This window comes from Thamnophis elegans, chromosome 1 (assembly GCF_009769535.1).
Source record: "Thamnophis elegans isolate rThaEle1 chromosome 1, rThaEle1.pri, whole genome shotgun sequence".
NCBI classification, from domain to species: Eukaryota; Metazoa; Chordata; class Lepidosauria; order Squamata; family Colubridae; genus Thamnophis; species Thamnophis elegans.
Window position 1 is genome coordinate 158910551 of NC_045541.1, and position 14591 is coordinate 158925141.

A 14591-nucleotide genomic window follows, 5' to 3' on the forward strand; every position below is an offset into this window, starting at 1 on the left:
AAAGAAAAGAAGCTAAAATGTTGATAAACAATTATTGTCCACGCAGTAAACGGATTCAGCTCGTGATAAGATTAAATCAAACAAAACTTTGAGCAGAGTGGGGGAGACCTACTTTGTCCTGCACAAGGCAGTTTGAAGTTCCCAGCACGGACAGCCGTTCTGCCTTGGGCTAGCCCCCCTTTCCTTGCAAGCACAAAAGCTGCAAAAATCGAAGAGCATTTGCCAGCAAAACAGTTTCTTCTTTCCTTCTTGCCTGAAGGATAAGAAAACCTGATAAGACGTCAGATGGAAGATCCTCTAAACAGGTACGTAGCCAGGAATTCGGAGGCAGCTGATTTTTTGCTGCCACCACCAGCAGGCTCCTCCCAGGAAGCCCCCCATTAGCCCATCCTTATCACTTTTGCTCTCACTATGGGGACCAGCATGACTGACACCATTTTGGTAGTCTGGATGAAACAGCTTCTTCTGTTGCCTTACGTCTGTGATGGCGAACCTGTGGCACGTGTGGTTCGGGTGAACCGGCAGAGAAAAAAATGCTTTAAAAAGCTTTAAAAAAAATAGCTTCCGACGATCACGTGGCTCAACTGTTGAGCTGCACGATCCTTGGAAGGTTTTTTTTTAATACCCGTTCACAGAATCAAGAACAATCATCCCTACTGGTTTGGTTGAACTGGGTGGATTTCACCCGATTGAGAATCTCCACAGTTCTTCTAGGCAGAGTTCACGATGGAACAGATGCTGTCTTGGTTCTGTAACCCAGCCCTCTCCCAGGAAAAAATGAAATATCCTAGGAAATATTGAAAGGGCAGAATATTTCTCTGGATGTGAAAAGAAAGAAACATGTTTTAAAAGACAGAATAGCTGCCTGCAGCTTCCTGCCCATCCCCCTTTGTCAATGAGCCATTAAAGCCTGAGCTAGTCCACTTTACATAATAAAAGTTCTCCCCTTCAGCTCCAAAGTGATGGTTTGGTTTGGTTTAGTTGGTTTATTGGATTAAGGCATGATAATATTGGCCCTTCACCCACATGGCATCTGAGAACTCAACCAAACCTGGATTCAAAACACAGCCTAGAGAGTTGCCCCTGCATAGGCCCATGAGAGTTTGACAACCAATCAGAATACAAGATCAAGATCAAAGGCCAGAGAGGGCATAAAATCAGGGACTCAGCTTCTCTTCCTCCCTTGCTTTCCCTTCTCTTCTCTTCTCCACCAACATTGAAGCATGTGATCACCTTTTCTGTTCAGGACTCAAGCCATGTGGTCCTGTCCACCATTAAAACCATCTTTCCAAGCAGCCTCCATGTCTCCAGTGTCTTTTTCCCCACTTGGAGCCGAACCCAGAAGGACATTTCTTCCAACAGTTCAAAAGAACATTTTTCTGACCGTATAGCCCAGTGGTAGTCAACCTGGTCCCTACCACTCACTTGTGGGCGTTCCAGCTTTCATGGTGGGCATTTTGTCCGATACTGAAGCACTTTCCTTTTCAAAACTTAATTGACTTCCTACTTTATAAATCACCATTATGTGGAACCGGTGGGTGGTTAGAAAATTTTACTACTAACAGACATACAAAAGTGGGCGGTAGGTATAAAAAGGTTGACTACCCCTGGTATAGCCCTTACTTTTCTGTTTCTATCCTCTGTACTGGTTAGTGGTTTTAAAGTAATCTGATCATGTACATATTACTGCTATGGACTACTAGGGTATGTGGTAGGACATTTTAGTGCTATGGCCTACTAGGGGTAATTTGTTGAGGATGGGACATGCCCCGAAAGCTCCTGAGGACAAATTCTGAATTAATCATTATATCAACTCCTGTATTAATTTTAGAAGACTTTTATAGCCATTAGTTTACAAATGCTTCCCAGAATTTGACAGATCATCCAAACATGTACTTGGTTTCAAAGTGAAATGCTCATTGGTATCAACATGTTTTGCAACTACTCTCATTGGTCAAGCATAACAGATAGCTACCAAATGACCCATTTTCTTACATTTGAGGCATTCTTCCATCTTGGCAGCGCATCCCGATTTTTGTTTGTCTTTTTCAGCAGTTCGTGCATCTAGAGTCCATCTGCTGTACTAATAGAAATTGCATTAACGAGACAAAGAGCACATACTGTAGGCTTTCCTTTTTATAGGACTGTTTGAATGCTGAGCTGGTTTAGCAGCCATCTGCACCTCTATTAAGATTTCTTGATTCAGTCCTATCTGACCCTTGAAATGCTCAGAATAGTCAGAATAATACTGCTCCTAGCATAATTAAAATAATTTATGTTGCTTCTGAAATAATGCTTTGTTTATTTATTTTGTGAGTGTCTTGATTGTTTTAGTGTGTTTTTAAAATTGTTTAATTGTTTTATAATTTTAGAATGGTAAGCCACCCAGGTTACTTACCTTATTTTTCAGAGTATAAGACGCACCATTTTCCCCTTAAAAAACAGGGTGAAAATCTGGGCACGTCTTATACACTAAATACAACATTTTTGGCCTCCCGAAACCCCGAGCCCTTTACAAAAATGGCAGTGCAGAGCCTTTAGGAGGCTTCCAGAGTGCTCCTTGGGGCTGGGGACGGCAGAAATGAGTGAAAAATGGGCCATTTTTATGCTGGTTTTTGCCCTCCCCCCCAGTTCCTATAAGCCGCCTAAAGGCTATGCATGCACTTTTTTGACAAAAAAATAGGCCATTTTTCTGCTTGATTTTGGGGGTCCCCAGCCCCCAGGAGCACTCTACACGCCTCCTAAAGGCTATGCATGCCCTTTTTTAATTAAAAAAAACAAGCTCTTTTGGGGAGCTCTGCAGAATGCAAAAACTTTTTTTTCTAATTTGCCTCTTCAAAATCTTGGTGCATCTTATACTCCAGCGTGTCTTATAATCTGAAAAATACGGTAGTTGAGTTGGACAGCTATAGAAATTGAATAACTAAAACAGGACTAAAATACCTAATTGGTATTTGAGATCCTCATTTTTGCTGAGTCCCTGCTCAATCATCGTGCAACTGACTTTTACTTATTAATTAAACTTATATTCCACCCCTCTCAGCGGAAAAAAAACTATATAAAAACTAGAACCACGGTGACAGATGGCAGAGGGATAAGATCATCTTCTTACCCTATTAACCACCTCCAGCTATCTAATTACTACATGATTGTTTCCCAGCACCAGCAGTAAAAGATTTTAGAAAAGTTTTTTGCCTGCCACTCATTGGCATAAATAAGGCTCAATACCTGAAGATCTTCTTCAGTTTAATAGCTATGTTGTATAGAAAGAATCCTATGCAAGATACACAGGAATAATCTCTACTTCCATCCAAAATCTGTTAAGTATTTTGCTAATTCCCCAAACTTCAGAGCTTTGAGTTTCTTTTTACTCATATTTCCAGAGTTGCTAAATGGTTCATATTCCTGACATAATGATTGTTCTTTTTAAATAAGTCTCAGACTTACACTAAACCACACTAAGAGGATTTCCATTAACTGCACCCTCTATCCATCTCATTGCATGTTTTGATCTACCCACCTTAGTGTTTTGTTCGATTTTACATCAGGATCAGTCAAGCATGTTTTCCTTGCAAGGTATTTTATTTCCATGATAATCTACTGACTTAGGATCTCATTGTATTACAACTTCTGCCAATTTAGCAGTTCAAAAGCACGTAGAAAAATAGGGACCACCTTTGGTGGGAAGGTAACAGTGTTCTGTGTGCCTTCAATGTTTAGTCATGCCGGCCACATGACCATGGAGACATCTTCAGACAGTGCTGGCTCTTCACCTTTGAAACAGAGATGAGCACCGCCCCCTAGAGTTGGAAACGACTAGCACATATGTGCGATGGAAACCTTTATCTTTACCTTAATCTCTGAAGGGAGGATGTTCCACAGAGCAAAAGCCGCTGAAGAAAAAGCTCATCTTCTAATTCCTATGTTTAACTAGATGCTTACGTAAAGAAGTGCTTCCTGTGCCTTTAATCTAACTCAAATCTCCTATGTTCCAAGAAGCTCTCACATCCTTTCTTCTTGTGATGAATTATGAGATGGTGGCAGCCCTAGCCTGCCCAGGCATCTGTTCCACTTGTTGCACAACCCATTGTTCCCAGGAATCCTTTCAGAATAATATCTGAATCCGTATCCAGCAATGTCAATGTCACTTTGGTAATTCCTTGAAGAACTGGCAGGTCCTTTCCCCACCACCAGCAGAGGGCCTCCTCGGCTGCTTCTTTTACAATAGAAGCTTTATTGTGATACAACATCCGTTAGAACAGTGTTTCTCAACCTTGGCGACTTTAAGTCCTGTGGACTTCAACTCCCAGAATCCCCCAGCCAGCAGAGCTGGGGAATTCTGGGAGTTGAAGTCCACAGGACTTAAAGTCGCCAAGGTTGAGAAACACTGCATTAGAATACAAACTGATGAGGCTGCTCTGTGCCACCTTCGGGGAAGTATCACCCTCTACCTTATCTTTGTCTTTTGGGGGAACAAGCGGGCATAAGAGCCATGGTGGCGCAGTGGTTAAAATGCAGTGTTGCAGGCGAACTCTGCTGACTGTCAGCAGTTCAAATCTCACCAGGTTCAAGGTTGACTAAGCCTTCCATCCTTCCGAGGTGGATAAAATGAGGACCCAGATTGTTGGGGCAATAGGCTGACTCTGTAAACTGCTTAGAGAGGGCTGTAAAGCACCGTGAAGCACTTTATAAGTCTTAGTGCTATTGCTATATTATCCACTGAAGTCCTACACTTCAGCCACTCACCTTTTTTATTGAGAATATCTCAAGGCCAACGAAGAATCCAATGGCATTCAGGGAAATGTGATTTGAAAAGTCAGTGGTTTGCTTCAGGACACTTGATTAAACACAGTTAAAACACTTGATTTAAAATTTTAATTTTAAACAGGGTAGAAATAGATGGCCAGGTCCAAAACACGATATCTGTGGACATATTGTACCCATACCAAACCAATTTTGTTATATACATGATGTACGATGACAATAAAGGCTATACTATACATAGGATCTGTATCAAGGACTCTTAGTCTAGAGCAGGGTTGTCAAACTCCTGGCCCATGGGCTGGATGCATCACACCCACGCCCTGTTTAGCAAAGGGGGGAAAAAGTCCCACTACGTGTTAGAATATTCATGACTGGGAGAGACATGGTAACAAGGTCAGCCAATGAATAGACATAGCAACTCAGCCAGCCAATGGGAGCTTAGATAGATCTGAGTCTGTGCAGAGAATTGAAACAGAAACTTAAGCAGTCTGTCTGGGCTTGTCTGCTGAAATGAAACTAACTGCTTGTGTTTGCCTGTACCTCTCCTGCCTTGTGTTTACATGGAGGAGCCACCTGTTGGTATTGTACATTTATTCATCTATTCTTAGGTATATAAAGAAGTTAATGAATCCTGCTGCATCAGTTATCTGTGTGTGCTTCTGGATTTGAATTTATGCAACAAACTCTGACAATGTGTCATGTTACGACAATGTGACAACATGAATTTGACACTCCTGGTCTAGAAGAACCTGTTAAGGTTTGTAACCCTTCCATTCTGTAATTTGCAAAAAGAAGAAAACAGAATTTAAACACATTTTTAATATTGCAAACTAATATAAACAACATATTTCACCAATACAGTTCAAATTTTGATCATATGTTAAAGTCTTCTGAGTCAGGTTCAGCTTCCAATGATCTCATGATCACAACGATGTAGTTTCCCTGGCAATACAAAGAAAATGGTTGCCATTTCCTTCCTTTAAGATTTTATTTTTTTAACTCCCTGGGTAGTCTTTAGCTCTGACATTTTTGCGTGGTCTCCCATTTAAATATAATGAGATCCAACTCTTAATAGCGTTTTAAAATCTGTCAACTGGTTGGATTTCTCTTTTAATGCATTCCATGGATTAGTAATGACTGACCTCCCAAAAACACATTATACCCGTTGCTGTACATTTCTGTTAACTCAAATACATTCATTGAAGGTACCGTATTTTTCGGAGTATAAGATGCACCCCCCCCACACTAAAAATGGGTGAAAATTTCAGTGCGTCTTATACAGCGAATATTACGGCAGGGTGGTGGAGGGGGGTTGGTGCAGTGCCAATCAGCTGTTCTAAAATGGACCGCGACAGCAATGGCAAAGCGGTGCTGCCGCCAAACAGGCCGTGGCAAATGGGTGGTGGCAAGTGGGCCAGATGGATGCTGGGAGGCAGAGGTAGATATTTTTTTCTTGTTTTCCTCCCCCCAAAAGCTAGGTGAGTCTTATAATCTGGAGCATCTTCTACTCTAAAAAATACTATGTATTTTTCATTCCTTCCTCCTGTAGTTCCATCGCATCTTATGTCATTCAGAAGTATCTCACCCCTGAGTTTGCTTAGAAAGCAGGGAGATGAAGGATAGGAAACTTTTCTCTTGTGAATAACTTTTTAGAATGTGCACTATTGAGTCTGGTAGTTCATAACATGAATTAAAATAAGCGCAGATGTCTATTAAAAGCTGTTTTCTCACTTTGCTGGCTAGGGATTAGGGGATTTGAAATCCAACACATGGGGGAGCTATCAAGTTGGGAAATGAATTTGAAGTTTATGATCAAGTGTTCTGGGCTCTTAAATTTTAAGGATTAAAACCTCAGTCAGTCAGTTAAGAAGATGCACGACATGCCCATATATTTTCTATTGTTCCCCAAAAGCTTGTAAATGCTTTTAAGATTCATCTTTCCAAACATAAAAAGTACTCATATTTTATATTTTATGTGCCAGGCCTTCAGCCAGGCTGGATGACACAGCTCCATTAAAACTGTCAAAAACACTATTGGCCTGAATGTGAATTGGCCTCCTTTTTGCCAGATGAATCACATTTATAAGGCAGGGCAATGATGTAACAGACAAACAATATAAATATCATAAGAGGCCCTTGACACCACAATGTACTCAAAGTGGAACTTTTCTGACTGGCAGAGACTACGTTCTTTTCTCCAAGGCATCCTTGGTAATATTGGTCTTCATTATAATTTACTACCAGAAATACAAGTTCCTGTAACTCAGCAGTGTGGCACATGCTTTGCCTTCGTACAGGGTTGAATTGGGGGGCTGTCATAATTCCGAGGCACATTGGGAAATATTTTGAATAGGAGTTAGAATTAAAGGTTGGAAGCAGTGGTGGGTTGCAGACGGTGCGCCCTGGTACGGGCATACCGGAGCCTGCCCGGAGCACCAGGTACCATTCTGGTACGATGCTCCAGAGGGCCCGCCCTCCTTACCTATCTTTAAACCGTTCGGCGCTTCCGCGCATGACGCCTATAGCTCCTGTGCGATGCTCCGCTGAGCAGCTGGAGCGTGACGGAGGCTCGTGGAGGTTCACGGAGGTGTCGCTGGATGGTAAGATGCATGCATGCGCTGCGCGTGCGGGCACGTGTTCATGTGGAGGACCGTACCGGTTGCAACAGGATCCGGAACCCATCACTGGTTGGAAGGTGCCTTGGAGGTCTTCTAGTCCAACCCCCTGTTTAGGCAGGAAACCCTACACCACTTCTGACAAATGGATACCCGACATCTTCTTTAAAAACTTCCAGTGTTGGGGCATTCACAACTTCAGGAGGCAAGCTGTTCCACTGATTAATTGTTCTAGCTGTCAGGAAGTTTCTCCTTAATTCTAAGTTGCTTCTCTCCTTGATTAGTTTCCATCCATTGCTTCTTGTTCTGCCCTCAGGTGCCTTGGAGAAGAGTTTGACTCCCTCTTCTTTGTGGCCACCCCTGAGATATTGGAACACTGCTATCATGTCTCCCCTAGTCCTTCTTTGCATCAAACTAGATATACCCAGTTCCTGCAACCATTCATCATATGTTTTAGCCTCCAGTCCCCTAAACATCTTTGTTGCTCTTCTCTGAACTGTTTTTGCTTGAAACCTGGATAGGGATATGCCTATGTTCACACAACAGTCTAAAATAAATCAGACTAGTCAACCAAATTTTTATTTGACTTTTATCCTCTCTTTATTATTTTATAAGTAAAGTATATTAAAATAAATGTAGAAATGATAGCAGATTTTAGGAGAAACCCTCCTACATTACCACCACTCACAATACTAGACAAGACAGTAGCAACAGAAGATACCTTCAAGTTTCTAGGTTCTGTTATATCTCAAGACTTAAAATGGATACCTAACTTCAAATAAATCATAAAAAAGCACAACGAAGAATCATAAAAAAGCACAACGAAGAAGCCAAGGTGGCGCAGTGGTTAAATGCAGCACTGCAGGCTACCTCAGCTGACTGCAGTTCAGCAGTTCAGCTGTTCAAATCCCACCAGGCTCAAGGTTGACTCAGCCTTCCATCCTTCCAAGGTGGGTAAAATGAGGACCCAGACCGTTGGGGGCAATATGCTGACTCTGTAAACCGCTTAGAGAGGGCTGAAAGCCCTATGAAGCGGTATATAAGTCTAACTATTGCTATTGCTATTCTTCCTGTGCCAACTCAGAAAGCTCAGGCTCCCCAAGGAGCTGCATATACAGTTCTACAGAGGAATTATTGAGTCTGTCATTTGCACCTCTATAACTGTTTGGTTTGGCACTGCAATCAATCAAGTCAAACACAGATTTCAATGGATAATTAGAACTGCAGAAAAAACAATTGCTACCAATCTGCCCTCCGTTGAGGACCTGTATACTGCACAAACCAGAAAGAGGAATGTGAAAATATCTACAGACCTTCGCATCCTGGACATAAACAGTTTCAACTTCTACCCTCAAAATGACACTATAAGGCACTGCACATCAGAACAACTACCGTGTTTCCCTGAAAATAAGACACGTCCTGATACTAAGCCCAATCGGGCTTTTCAGCGCATGCGCTAAAATAACCCCCCCTTGAAAATTAGCCCCCCCAACCTACTTAAGCGCATGCACAGCCAGTCCCTGCCATTTTCTCTGTTGCTTTCCGTGCAAACAACACAAGGTAAGGAGGCGAGGCCGGAGTGGGGAGAACATGCCCCACGCACCCCATATGCCATTACCGTACCTAACGATAACACTGATGGCTGGGCAAAAAGAGCGGCTGCGTCAAAAAGACAGGCCGCGGAAGAAAGAGCACCCTCCACAAAAAGAGAGACTATGTCAAGAAGAGCGCAGCGACGTGCCTCTTGCCCCACTCCTTGCCAGTAACACTGATGACCGCACAAAAAGAGCGCCCACAGCAAAAAGAGCGCCCGCCACAAAAAGAGTGCCCCCTGTTGGAAGAAATGTCCTCCTGGGTTCAGCTCCAAGTGGGGAAAAAGATACTGGAGACACACGGAGGCTGCTTGGAAAGAAGGTTTTAATGGTGGACAGAACCACATGGCTTGAGTCCTGAACAGAAAAGGTGATCAAATGCTTCAATGTTGGTGGAGAAGAAGAGAAGAAAGAGCTGAGATGCTGAAAGTCCATGGTTTTATGCCCTCTCTGGCCTTTGATCTTGATCTTGTAAAAGCGCAAATACTACCATCAACTGCCTGAGTGAGTATCTGGAGACTCACAGAAAGACTGGTGGGGCTAGGGGCGGTTGCCATTAGCCCCCAGGGGCAGCACACAGCCTAGGTCACTAAGGGTGACCTGGGTCACTCAGCAAGGACCGCCAGCCGCTCTGCAACACTGAGCCTCCGCAAGCCTCACCAGATCACAGCAGGAGCCTAGAACAGAGCTCATTTACGAGCCACCGCTTCCAGAAGGCTAATCCCACCGGCAACAAGGGGCGCAGCAGCTCTTTGCAGCACAAGCCACTTTTCAAGCCCCGGATTGAAGCGCCCTTTGAATTTTGGTGCGAATCACCTTTTTGGATAGCAGGGGGCCATGTGCTCCAAGATGGCGAATTAATACACTTTCGCGGAGCCATAACATAACGGTTGAAGAATGACGAGCTAACATGAATTGCGATGAAAAAGTGTGAACAGCCTAGAACAAAGAACCTGATGATGATTCGTGCACAAGTGTGGCATGCAGGAGAGAGCAGCTCTGTGTCTGTACACGAGATGTCACAGTGCTGACCACGCCCCCTGCATTGATCAGAGATGCTGCTATCTGCCCTGTGTCTTCCTCCCACTGGATTCTTCAGGAAAGATTAACCCCTTCTACCATTAGAAGCACAGACTTAAAACTTGCTTAGCTTATGTATATATTGCTGACCATCAGATTTACAGTGCTAGATTTTTTTTACATAACTCGGACAAACCCTTTAAGGTTTTTTTGGCATTTTATATCTTAAATGCACCTATGTGAATTAATTAATAGTAGTTTGGACTTTAAATTTGGTTAAAAACTCCATAATATAAAAAAATACCAATTTTTTTTAAAAAAATGATAAATTTGAAGACAATTTTGCACGTTGTGGCAAATCACGACGTCTAGGAGTTTTTCCAATATTTTATTTGTTTTCAGCAACCAAAATACATGGAAATTAGATGAATATAATCAAACAGCTTCCTGTTTGGACAACATAGTTCTTTTCACACTTGCTGCACTGGATTTGATATATGATGCTTGATCTTTGGTTTGCTTCTATCTGCCCTTTTGGTTTTGACAGGTTCCATCTGATAGTTGAGGTGGGTTTGTGGGCTACTGCAAGATCATGTTGATGTAGTAATCTTGCTGTCATTTCTGAAATGTTTTGTACATAGGGAATTGTGATTCGTCTGGTCGTTGTTGTTCTTGTTGTGGTTGTTGTATGGGTGTTTGTATTGTTTGTATGCCGACATCTTCAGATGGAAGTTTTGTGGGTGTCCATTTCTCTCAAAAAACTTTGTATAAGTGTTTTTGTTCTATTAAATCCTATAAATCCAACTAAACTAAACTAAACTAAACTATTGTTCTGGCCTCTGTGGTGTTACAATGGGATTCCACTCTCCCAAACAGTGCTCTGATGCAGCTTTGTTTGTCACATTTTAGGTGGTTGTGGTGGAAGTTGCCTTCCTGTACGTATTGACCCTTTTAAAATAAACAGCAGAGGTTCTATAATAACATATTTCTCATCTTCATGTCCAGATTAGCCCTAAACTCTTGGGATTAAAAAAAACCTGCTTCCAGATGTGTGGGCATGTGCATCCATGTGCAATCACCCTGCATCGCTTAAGTGTAATTCAGATGATATCTTTCTCTGTTTGTTACCCCTTCTTGTCTTTTCTTCAACACCTTCAATACTTTTCCTTCCCAAAGAAAATGCATACATCAGAAAAATGCTAAAGAAAAGTTGAGACAATGCATTTTGGTTGTTTTAGAATCATACAAGCATTAGGAGGCCTCCTTCTATATGAAAATTGTCCTGTTACACCTATACATATCTCACCAACTTTAGCAATCGCAGTAGCACTTAGACTTATATACCGCTCCATAGTGCTTTACAGTTCTGAGCGGTTTACAGAGTCAGCACATTGCCTGCAACAATCAGGATTTTACTGACCTCAGAAGAATGTAAGGCTGAGTCTACCTCGAGCCAGTCAGGATCGAACTCCTGCCTGAGAGCAGAGTTAGCCAACAATACTGCATTCTAACAACTGTGCCATCACACATCTGTCATCAATCATTTTTCATGAAATGTTAACCACCGTCTCTAGGCCTCTGCATTGTCCCATCCTCTACTTCCAAAACTATCCAGAGATCTGACATTACTTTATAACTCTGAATGGTGCTTAGCCTGCTTCTCCTTTGCTCCTAGGTGTGGAGCTGTCCTTCGTAAGGCCCTTCCAGTTGGCTTCTTTGGCTTCAGTTCCTCCATGGTGGAGTCTTTTGTGGGCTTCTTTGTCACTGCGGCTTCTGCCTTTTTTTCTCCTAGGATCTCCTCCTGACGGATACTTATACTTTCTTGAGTATAAATGGTAAATTCAGGCAGTGTGGGCTCCATCATACTCAGGAAGTTGTAGGCAGGTAGGCGTGGCTTCCACTCTTTCTCAGACAAGGTAGCTAAGAAGGGGGAAAGCACACATCAACCAAGTATCAGGTTCCCTAATGCAGATTCCCCCAACTTGGGCATACCATAGATATGTGGACTTTGATTCCCACAATTCCCTAGGCAGCTATCATTTCTGAAATTCACATTTCATAATCTAGGTTGTTAAAGATTAACCTCCAATTATAACTGATGGGTCAATCTAAACAATATGAAGAGTTGTCTTCCGGTGCGATTCAAGGTACTAATTATGACCTTTAAAGCGCTCCATGGCTTAGGCCCAGGGTACCTGCGAGACCACCTACTGCCACCGGTAGCCTCCCAACGTCCAATGCGATCCCACAGAGTTGGCCTCCTCAGGGTGCCGTCGGCCAGACAGTGTCGGCTAGCAACCCCCAGGGGGAGAGCCTTCTCTGTGGGAGCGCCTTCCCTCAGGAATGAGCTGCCCCCGGAGCTTCGTATAATCCCCGACCTCCAGTCCTTCCGACGTGCCCTAAAAAGTTGGCTTTTCCAGCAAGCCAGCCTGGCCTGAACAAAACAAAATAAATTATTGATCACTGTAAATTTTAATTCGAATTTTTTTAAAAAAATGTTATTGTCAATTCTAATTGGGTTTGTTTGGTATATTCTATTTAATTTTTTTTTAACTTTTGTATTATGTGTTTCTTTTAATGTTATATGCCGCCCTGAGTCCTTGGGAGAAGGGCGGCATATAAATCTAATAAACCTAAACCTAAGAGTTCTGCACTTCTTTGTATCAGAATTTACTTTTCAAAAAACTGAATTTGCTTTGAGGAAGTCTGCAAGCCATATATGAAAGCTCTGAGACTGCATAGCAGCCAGCTAGTAACTAGCACAGGTGTTTACCTTCATAGTCATTATAATGTCCAAATGATGAAATATGTGAAGACCACTCAGAAGTTTCAGCTGGTCCAGAATGAAGCAATCCAGGCAGTGATGGCATGCCTCAGTATGTAACACTTTTGCTTCACAAGCTGCACTGGTAATCAGTTTGCTTTTGGGTGTGATTCAAGATGCTGGTTGCTACCAATAAAGCTCTACAGGGCCTAGTTCAGAGGTGAAATTCAGCAGGTTCTGGAGAACTGATAGTGGAAATTTTGAGTAGTTCAGAGAACCGACAAATACCACCTCTGGCTGGCCCCAGAGTGGGCGGGAATCAGTGGTGGGATTCAAACGTTTTTACTACCGCTTCTGTGGACATGGCTTGGTGGGTGTGGCAGGGGAAGGATACTGTAAAATACAATGCAATACAATACAATAGCAGAGTTGGAAGGGACCTTGGAGGTCTTCTAGTCCAACCCCCTGCCTAGGCAGGAAACCCTACACCATTCCAGACAAATGACTGTCCAACATCTTCTTAAAGACTTCCAGTGTTGGGGCATTCACAACTTCTAGAGGCAAGCTGTTCCATTGATTAATTGTTCTGTCAGGAAATTTCTCCTCAGTTCTAAGTTGCTTCTCTCCTTGATTAGTTTCCACCTATTGCTTCTTGTTCTACCCTCAGGTGCCTTGGAAAATAGTTTGACTCCCTCTTCTTTGTGGCAACTCCTGAGATATTGGAACACTGCTATCATGTCTCCCCTACGCCTTCTTTCTATTAACTAGACATACCCAGTTCCTGCAACCGTTCTTCATATGTTTTAATCTCCAGTCCCCTAATCATCTTTGTTGCTCTTCTCTGCACTCTTTCTAGAGTCTCCACATCTTTTCTACATTGTGGTGACCAAAACTGAATGAAGTATTCCAAGTGTGGCCTTACCAAGGCATTATAAAGTGGTATTAACACTTCACGTGATCTTGATTCTATCCCTCTGTTTAGGCAGCCTAGAACTGTGTTGGCTTTTTTGGCAGCTGCTGCACACTGCAGGCTCATATTTAAATGGTTGTCCACTAGGACTCCAAGATCCCTTTCACAGTTAATACTGTTGAGCAAGGTATCACCTATACTGTACCTGTGCATTTTGTTTTTGTTGCCTAAATGTAGAACCTTACTCTTTTCATTGTTGAATTTCATTTTATTAGATAGTGCCCAATATTTAAGTTTGTCAAGATCCTTTTGTATCTTTAGCCTATCTTCTGGAATGTTGGCTATTCCTGCCAGCTTGGTGTCATCTGCAAATTTGATGAGTTCCCCATTTATTCCCTCATCCAAATCATTGATGAAGTTGTTGAAGAGTACTGGGCCCAAAACAGAGCCTTGGGGTACTCCACTGCATACTTCCCTCCATGTAGATGCAGTTCCATTGAGGACTACACGTTGTGTGCGGTTGGTCAGCCAGTTACAAATCCATCTGGTGGTGATGCTGTCTAACCCACATTCTTCTACTTTATCTAGTAGTAGGTTATTATCTACCTTATCAAATGCCTTACTGAAGTCCAAGTAAACTATATTGACGGTATTCCTCTGGTCCAGGAATTTTGTCACATTGTCAAAGAATGCAATAAGATTAGTCTGGCATGATCTGTTTTTGACAAACCCATGTTGGCTTTTGTTTGCTTCTAGGTGTTCGCTAATTTGTTGCTTGATTATCTTTTCCAGAATCTTTCCTGGTATTGAGAATATATGGGGGCAGGGCCAGTCAGAGGTGGTATTTACTGGTTTTCTGAACTACTCAAAATTTCTGCTACTGGTTCTCCAGAACTGGTCAGAACCTGCTGAATACCACCTTGTGT

At 42.5% G+C, this 14591-nt stretch overlaps 1 protein-coding gene across 3 annotated transcripts in view; it reads right to left on the minus strand.

Annotated features, from left to right (window-relative positions):
* Positions 1-11389: 11389 nt before the first annotated feature.
* TXNDC16 (thioredoxin domain containing 16) overlaps positions 11390-14591 on the minus strand; it is a 54578-nt gene continuing 51376 nt past the window's right edge. For all 3 annotated transcript variants that reach the window (XM_032236556.1, XM_032236562.1, XM_032236560.1), the window contains one exon: positions 11390-11911. In XM_032236556.1, coding sequence (XP_032092447.1) covers positions 11622-11911 — 290 coding nt within the window. In that variant the 3' untranslated portion in view covers positions 11390-11621. The remainder of the gene's footprint in view (positions 11912-14591) is intronic.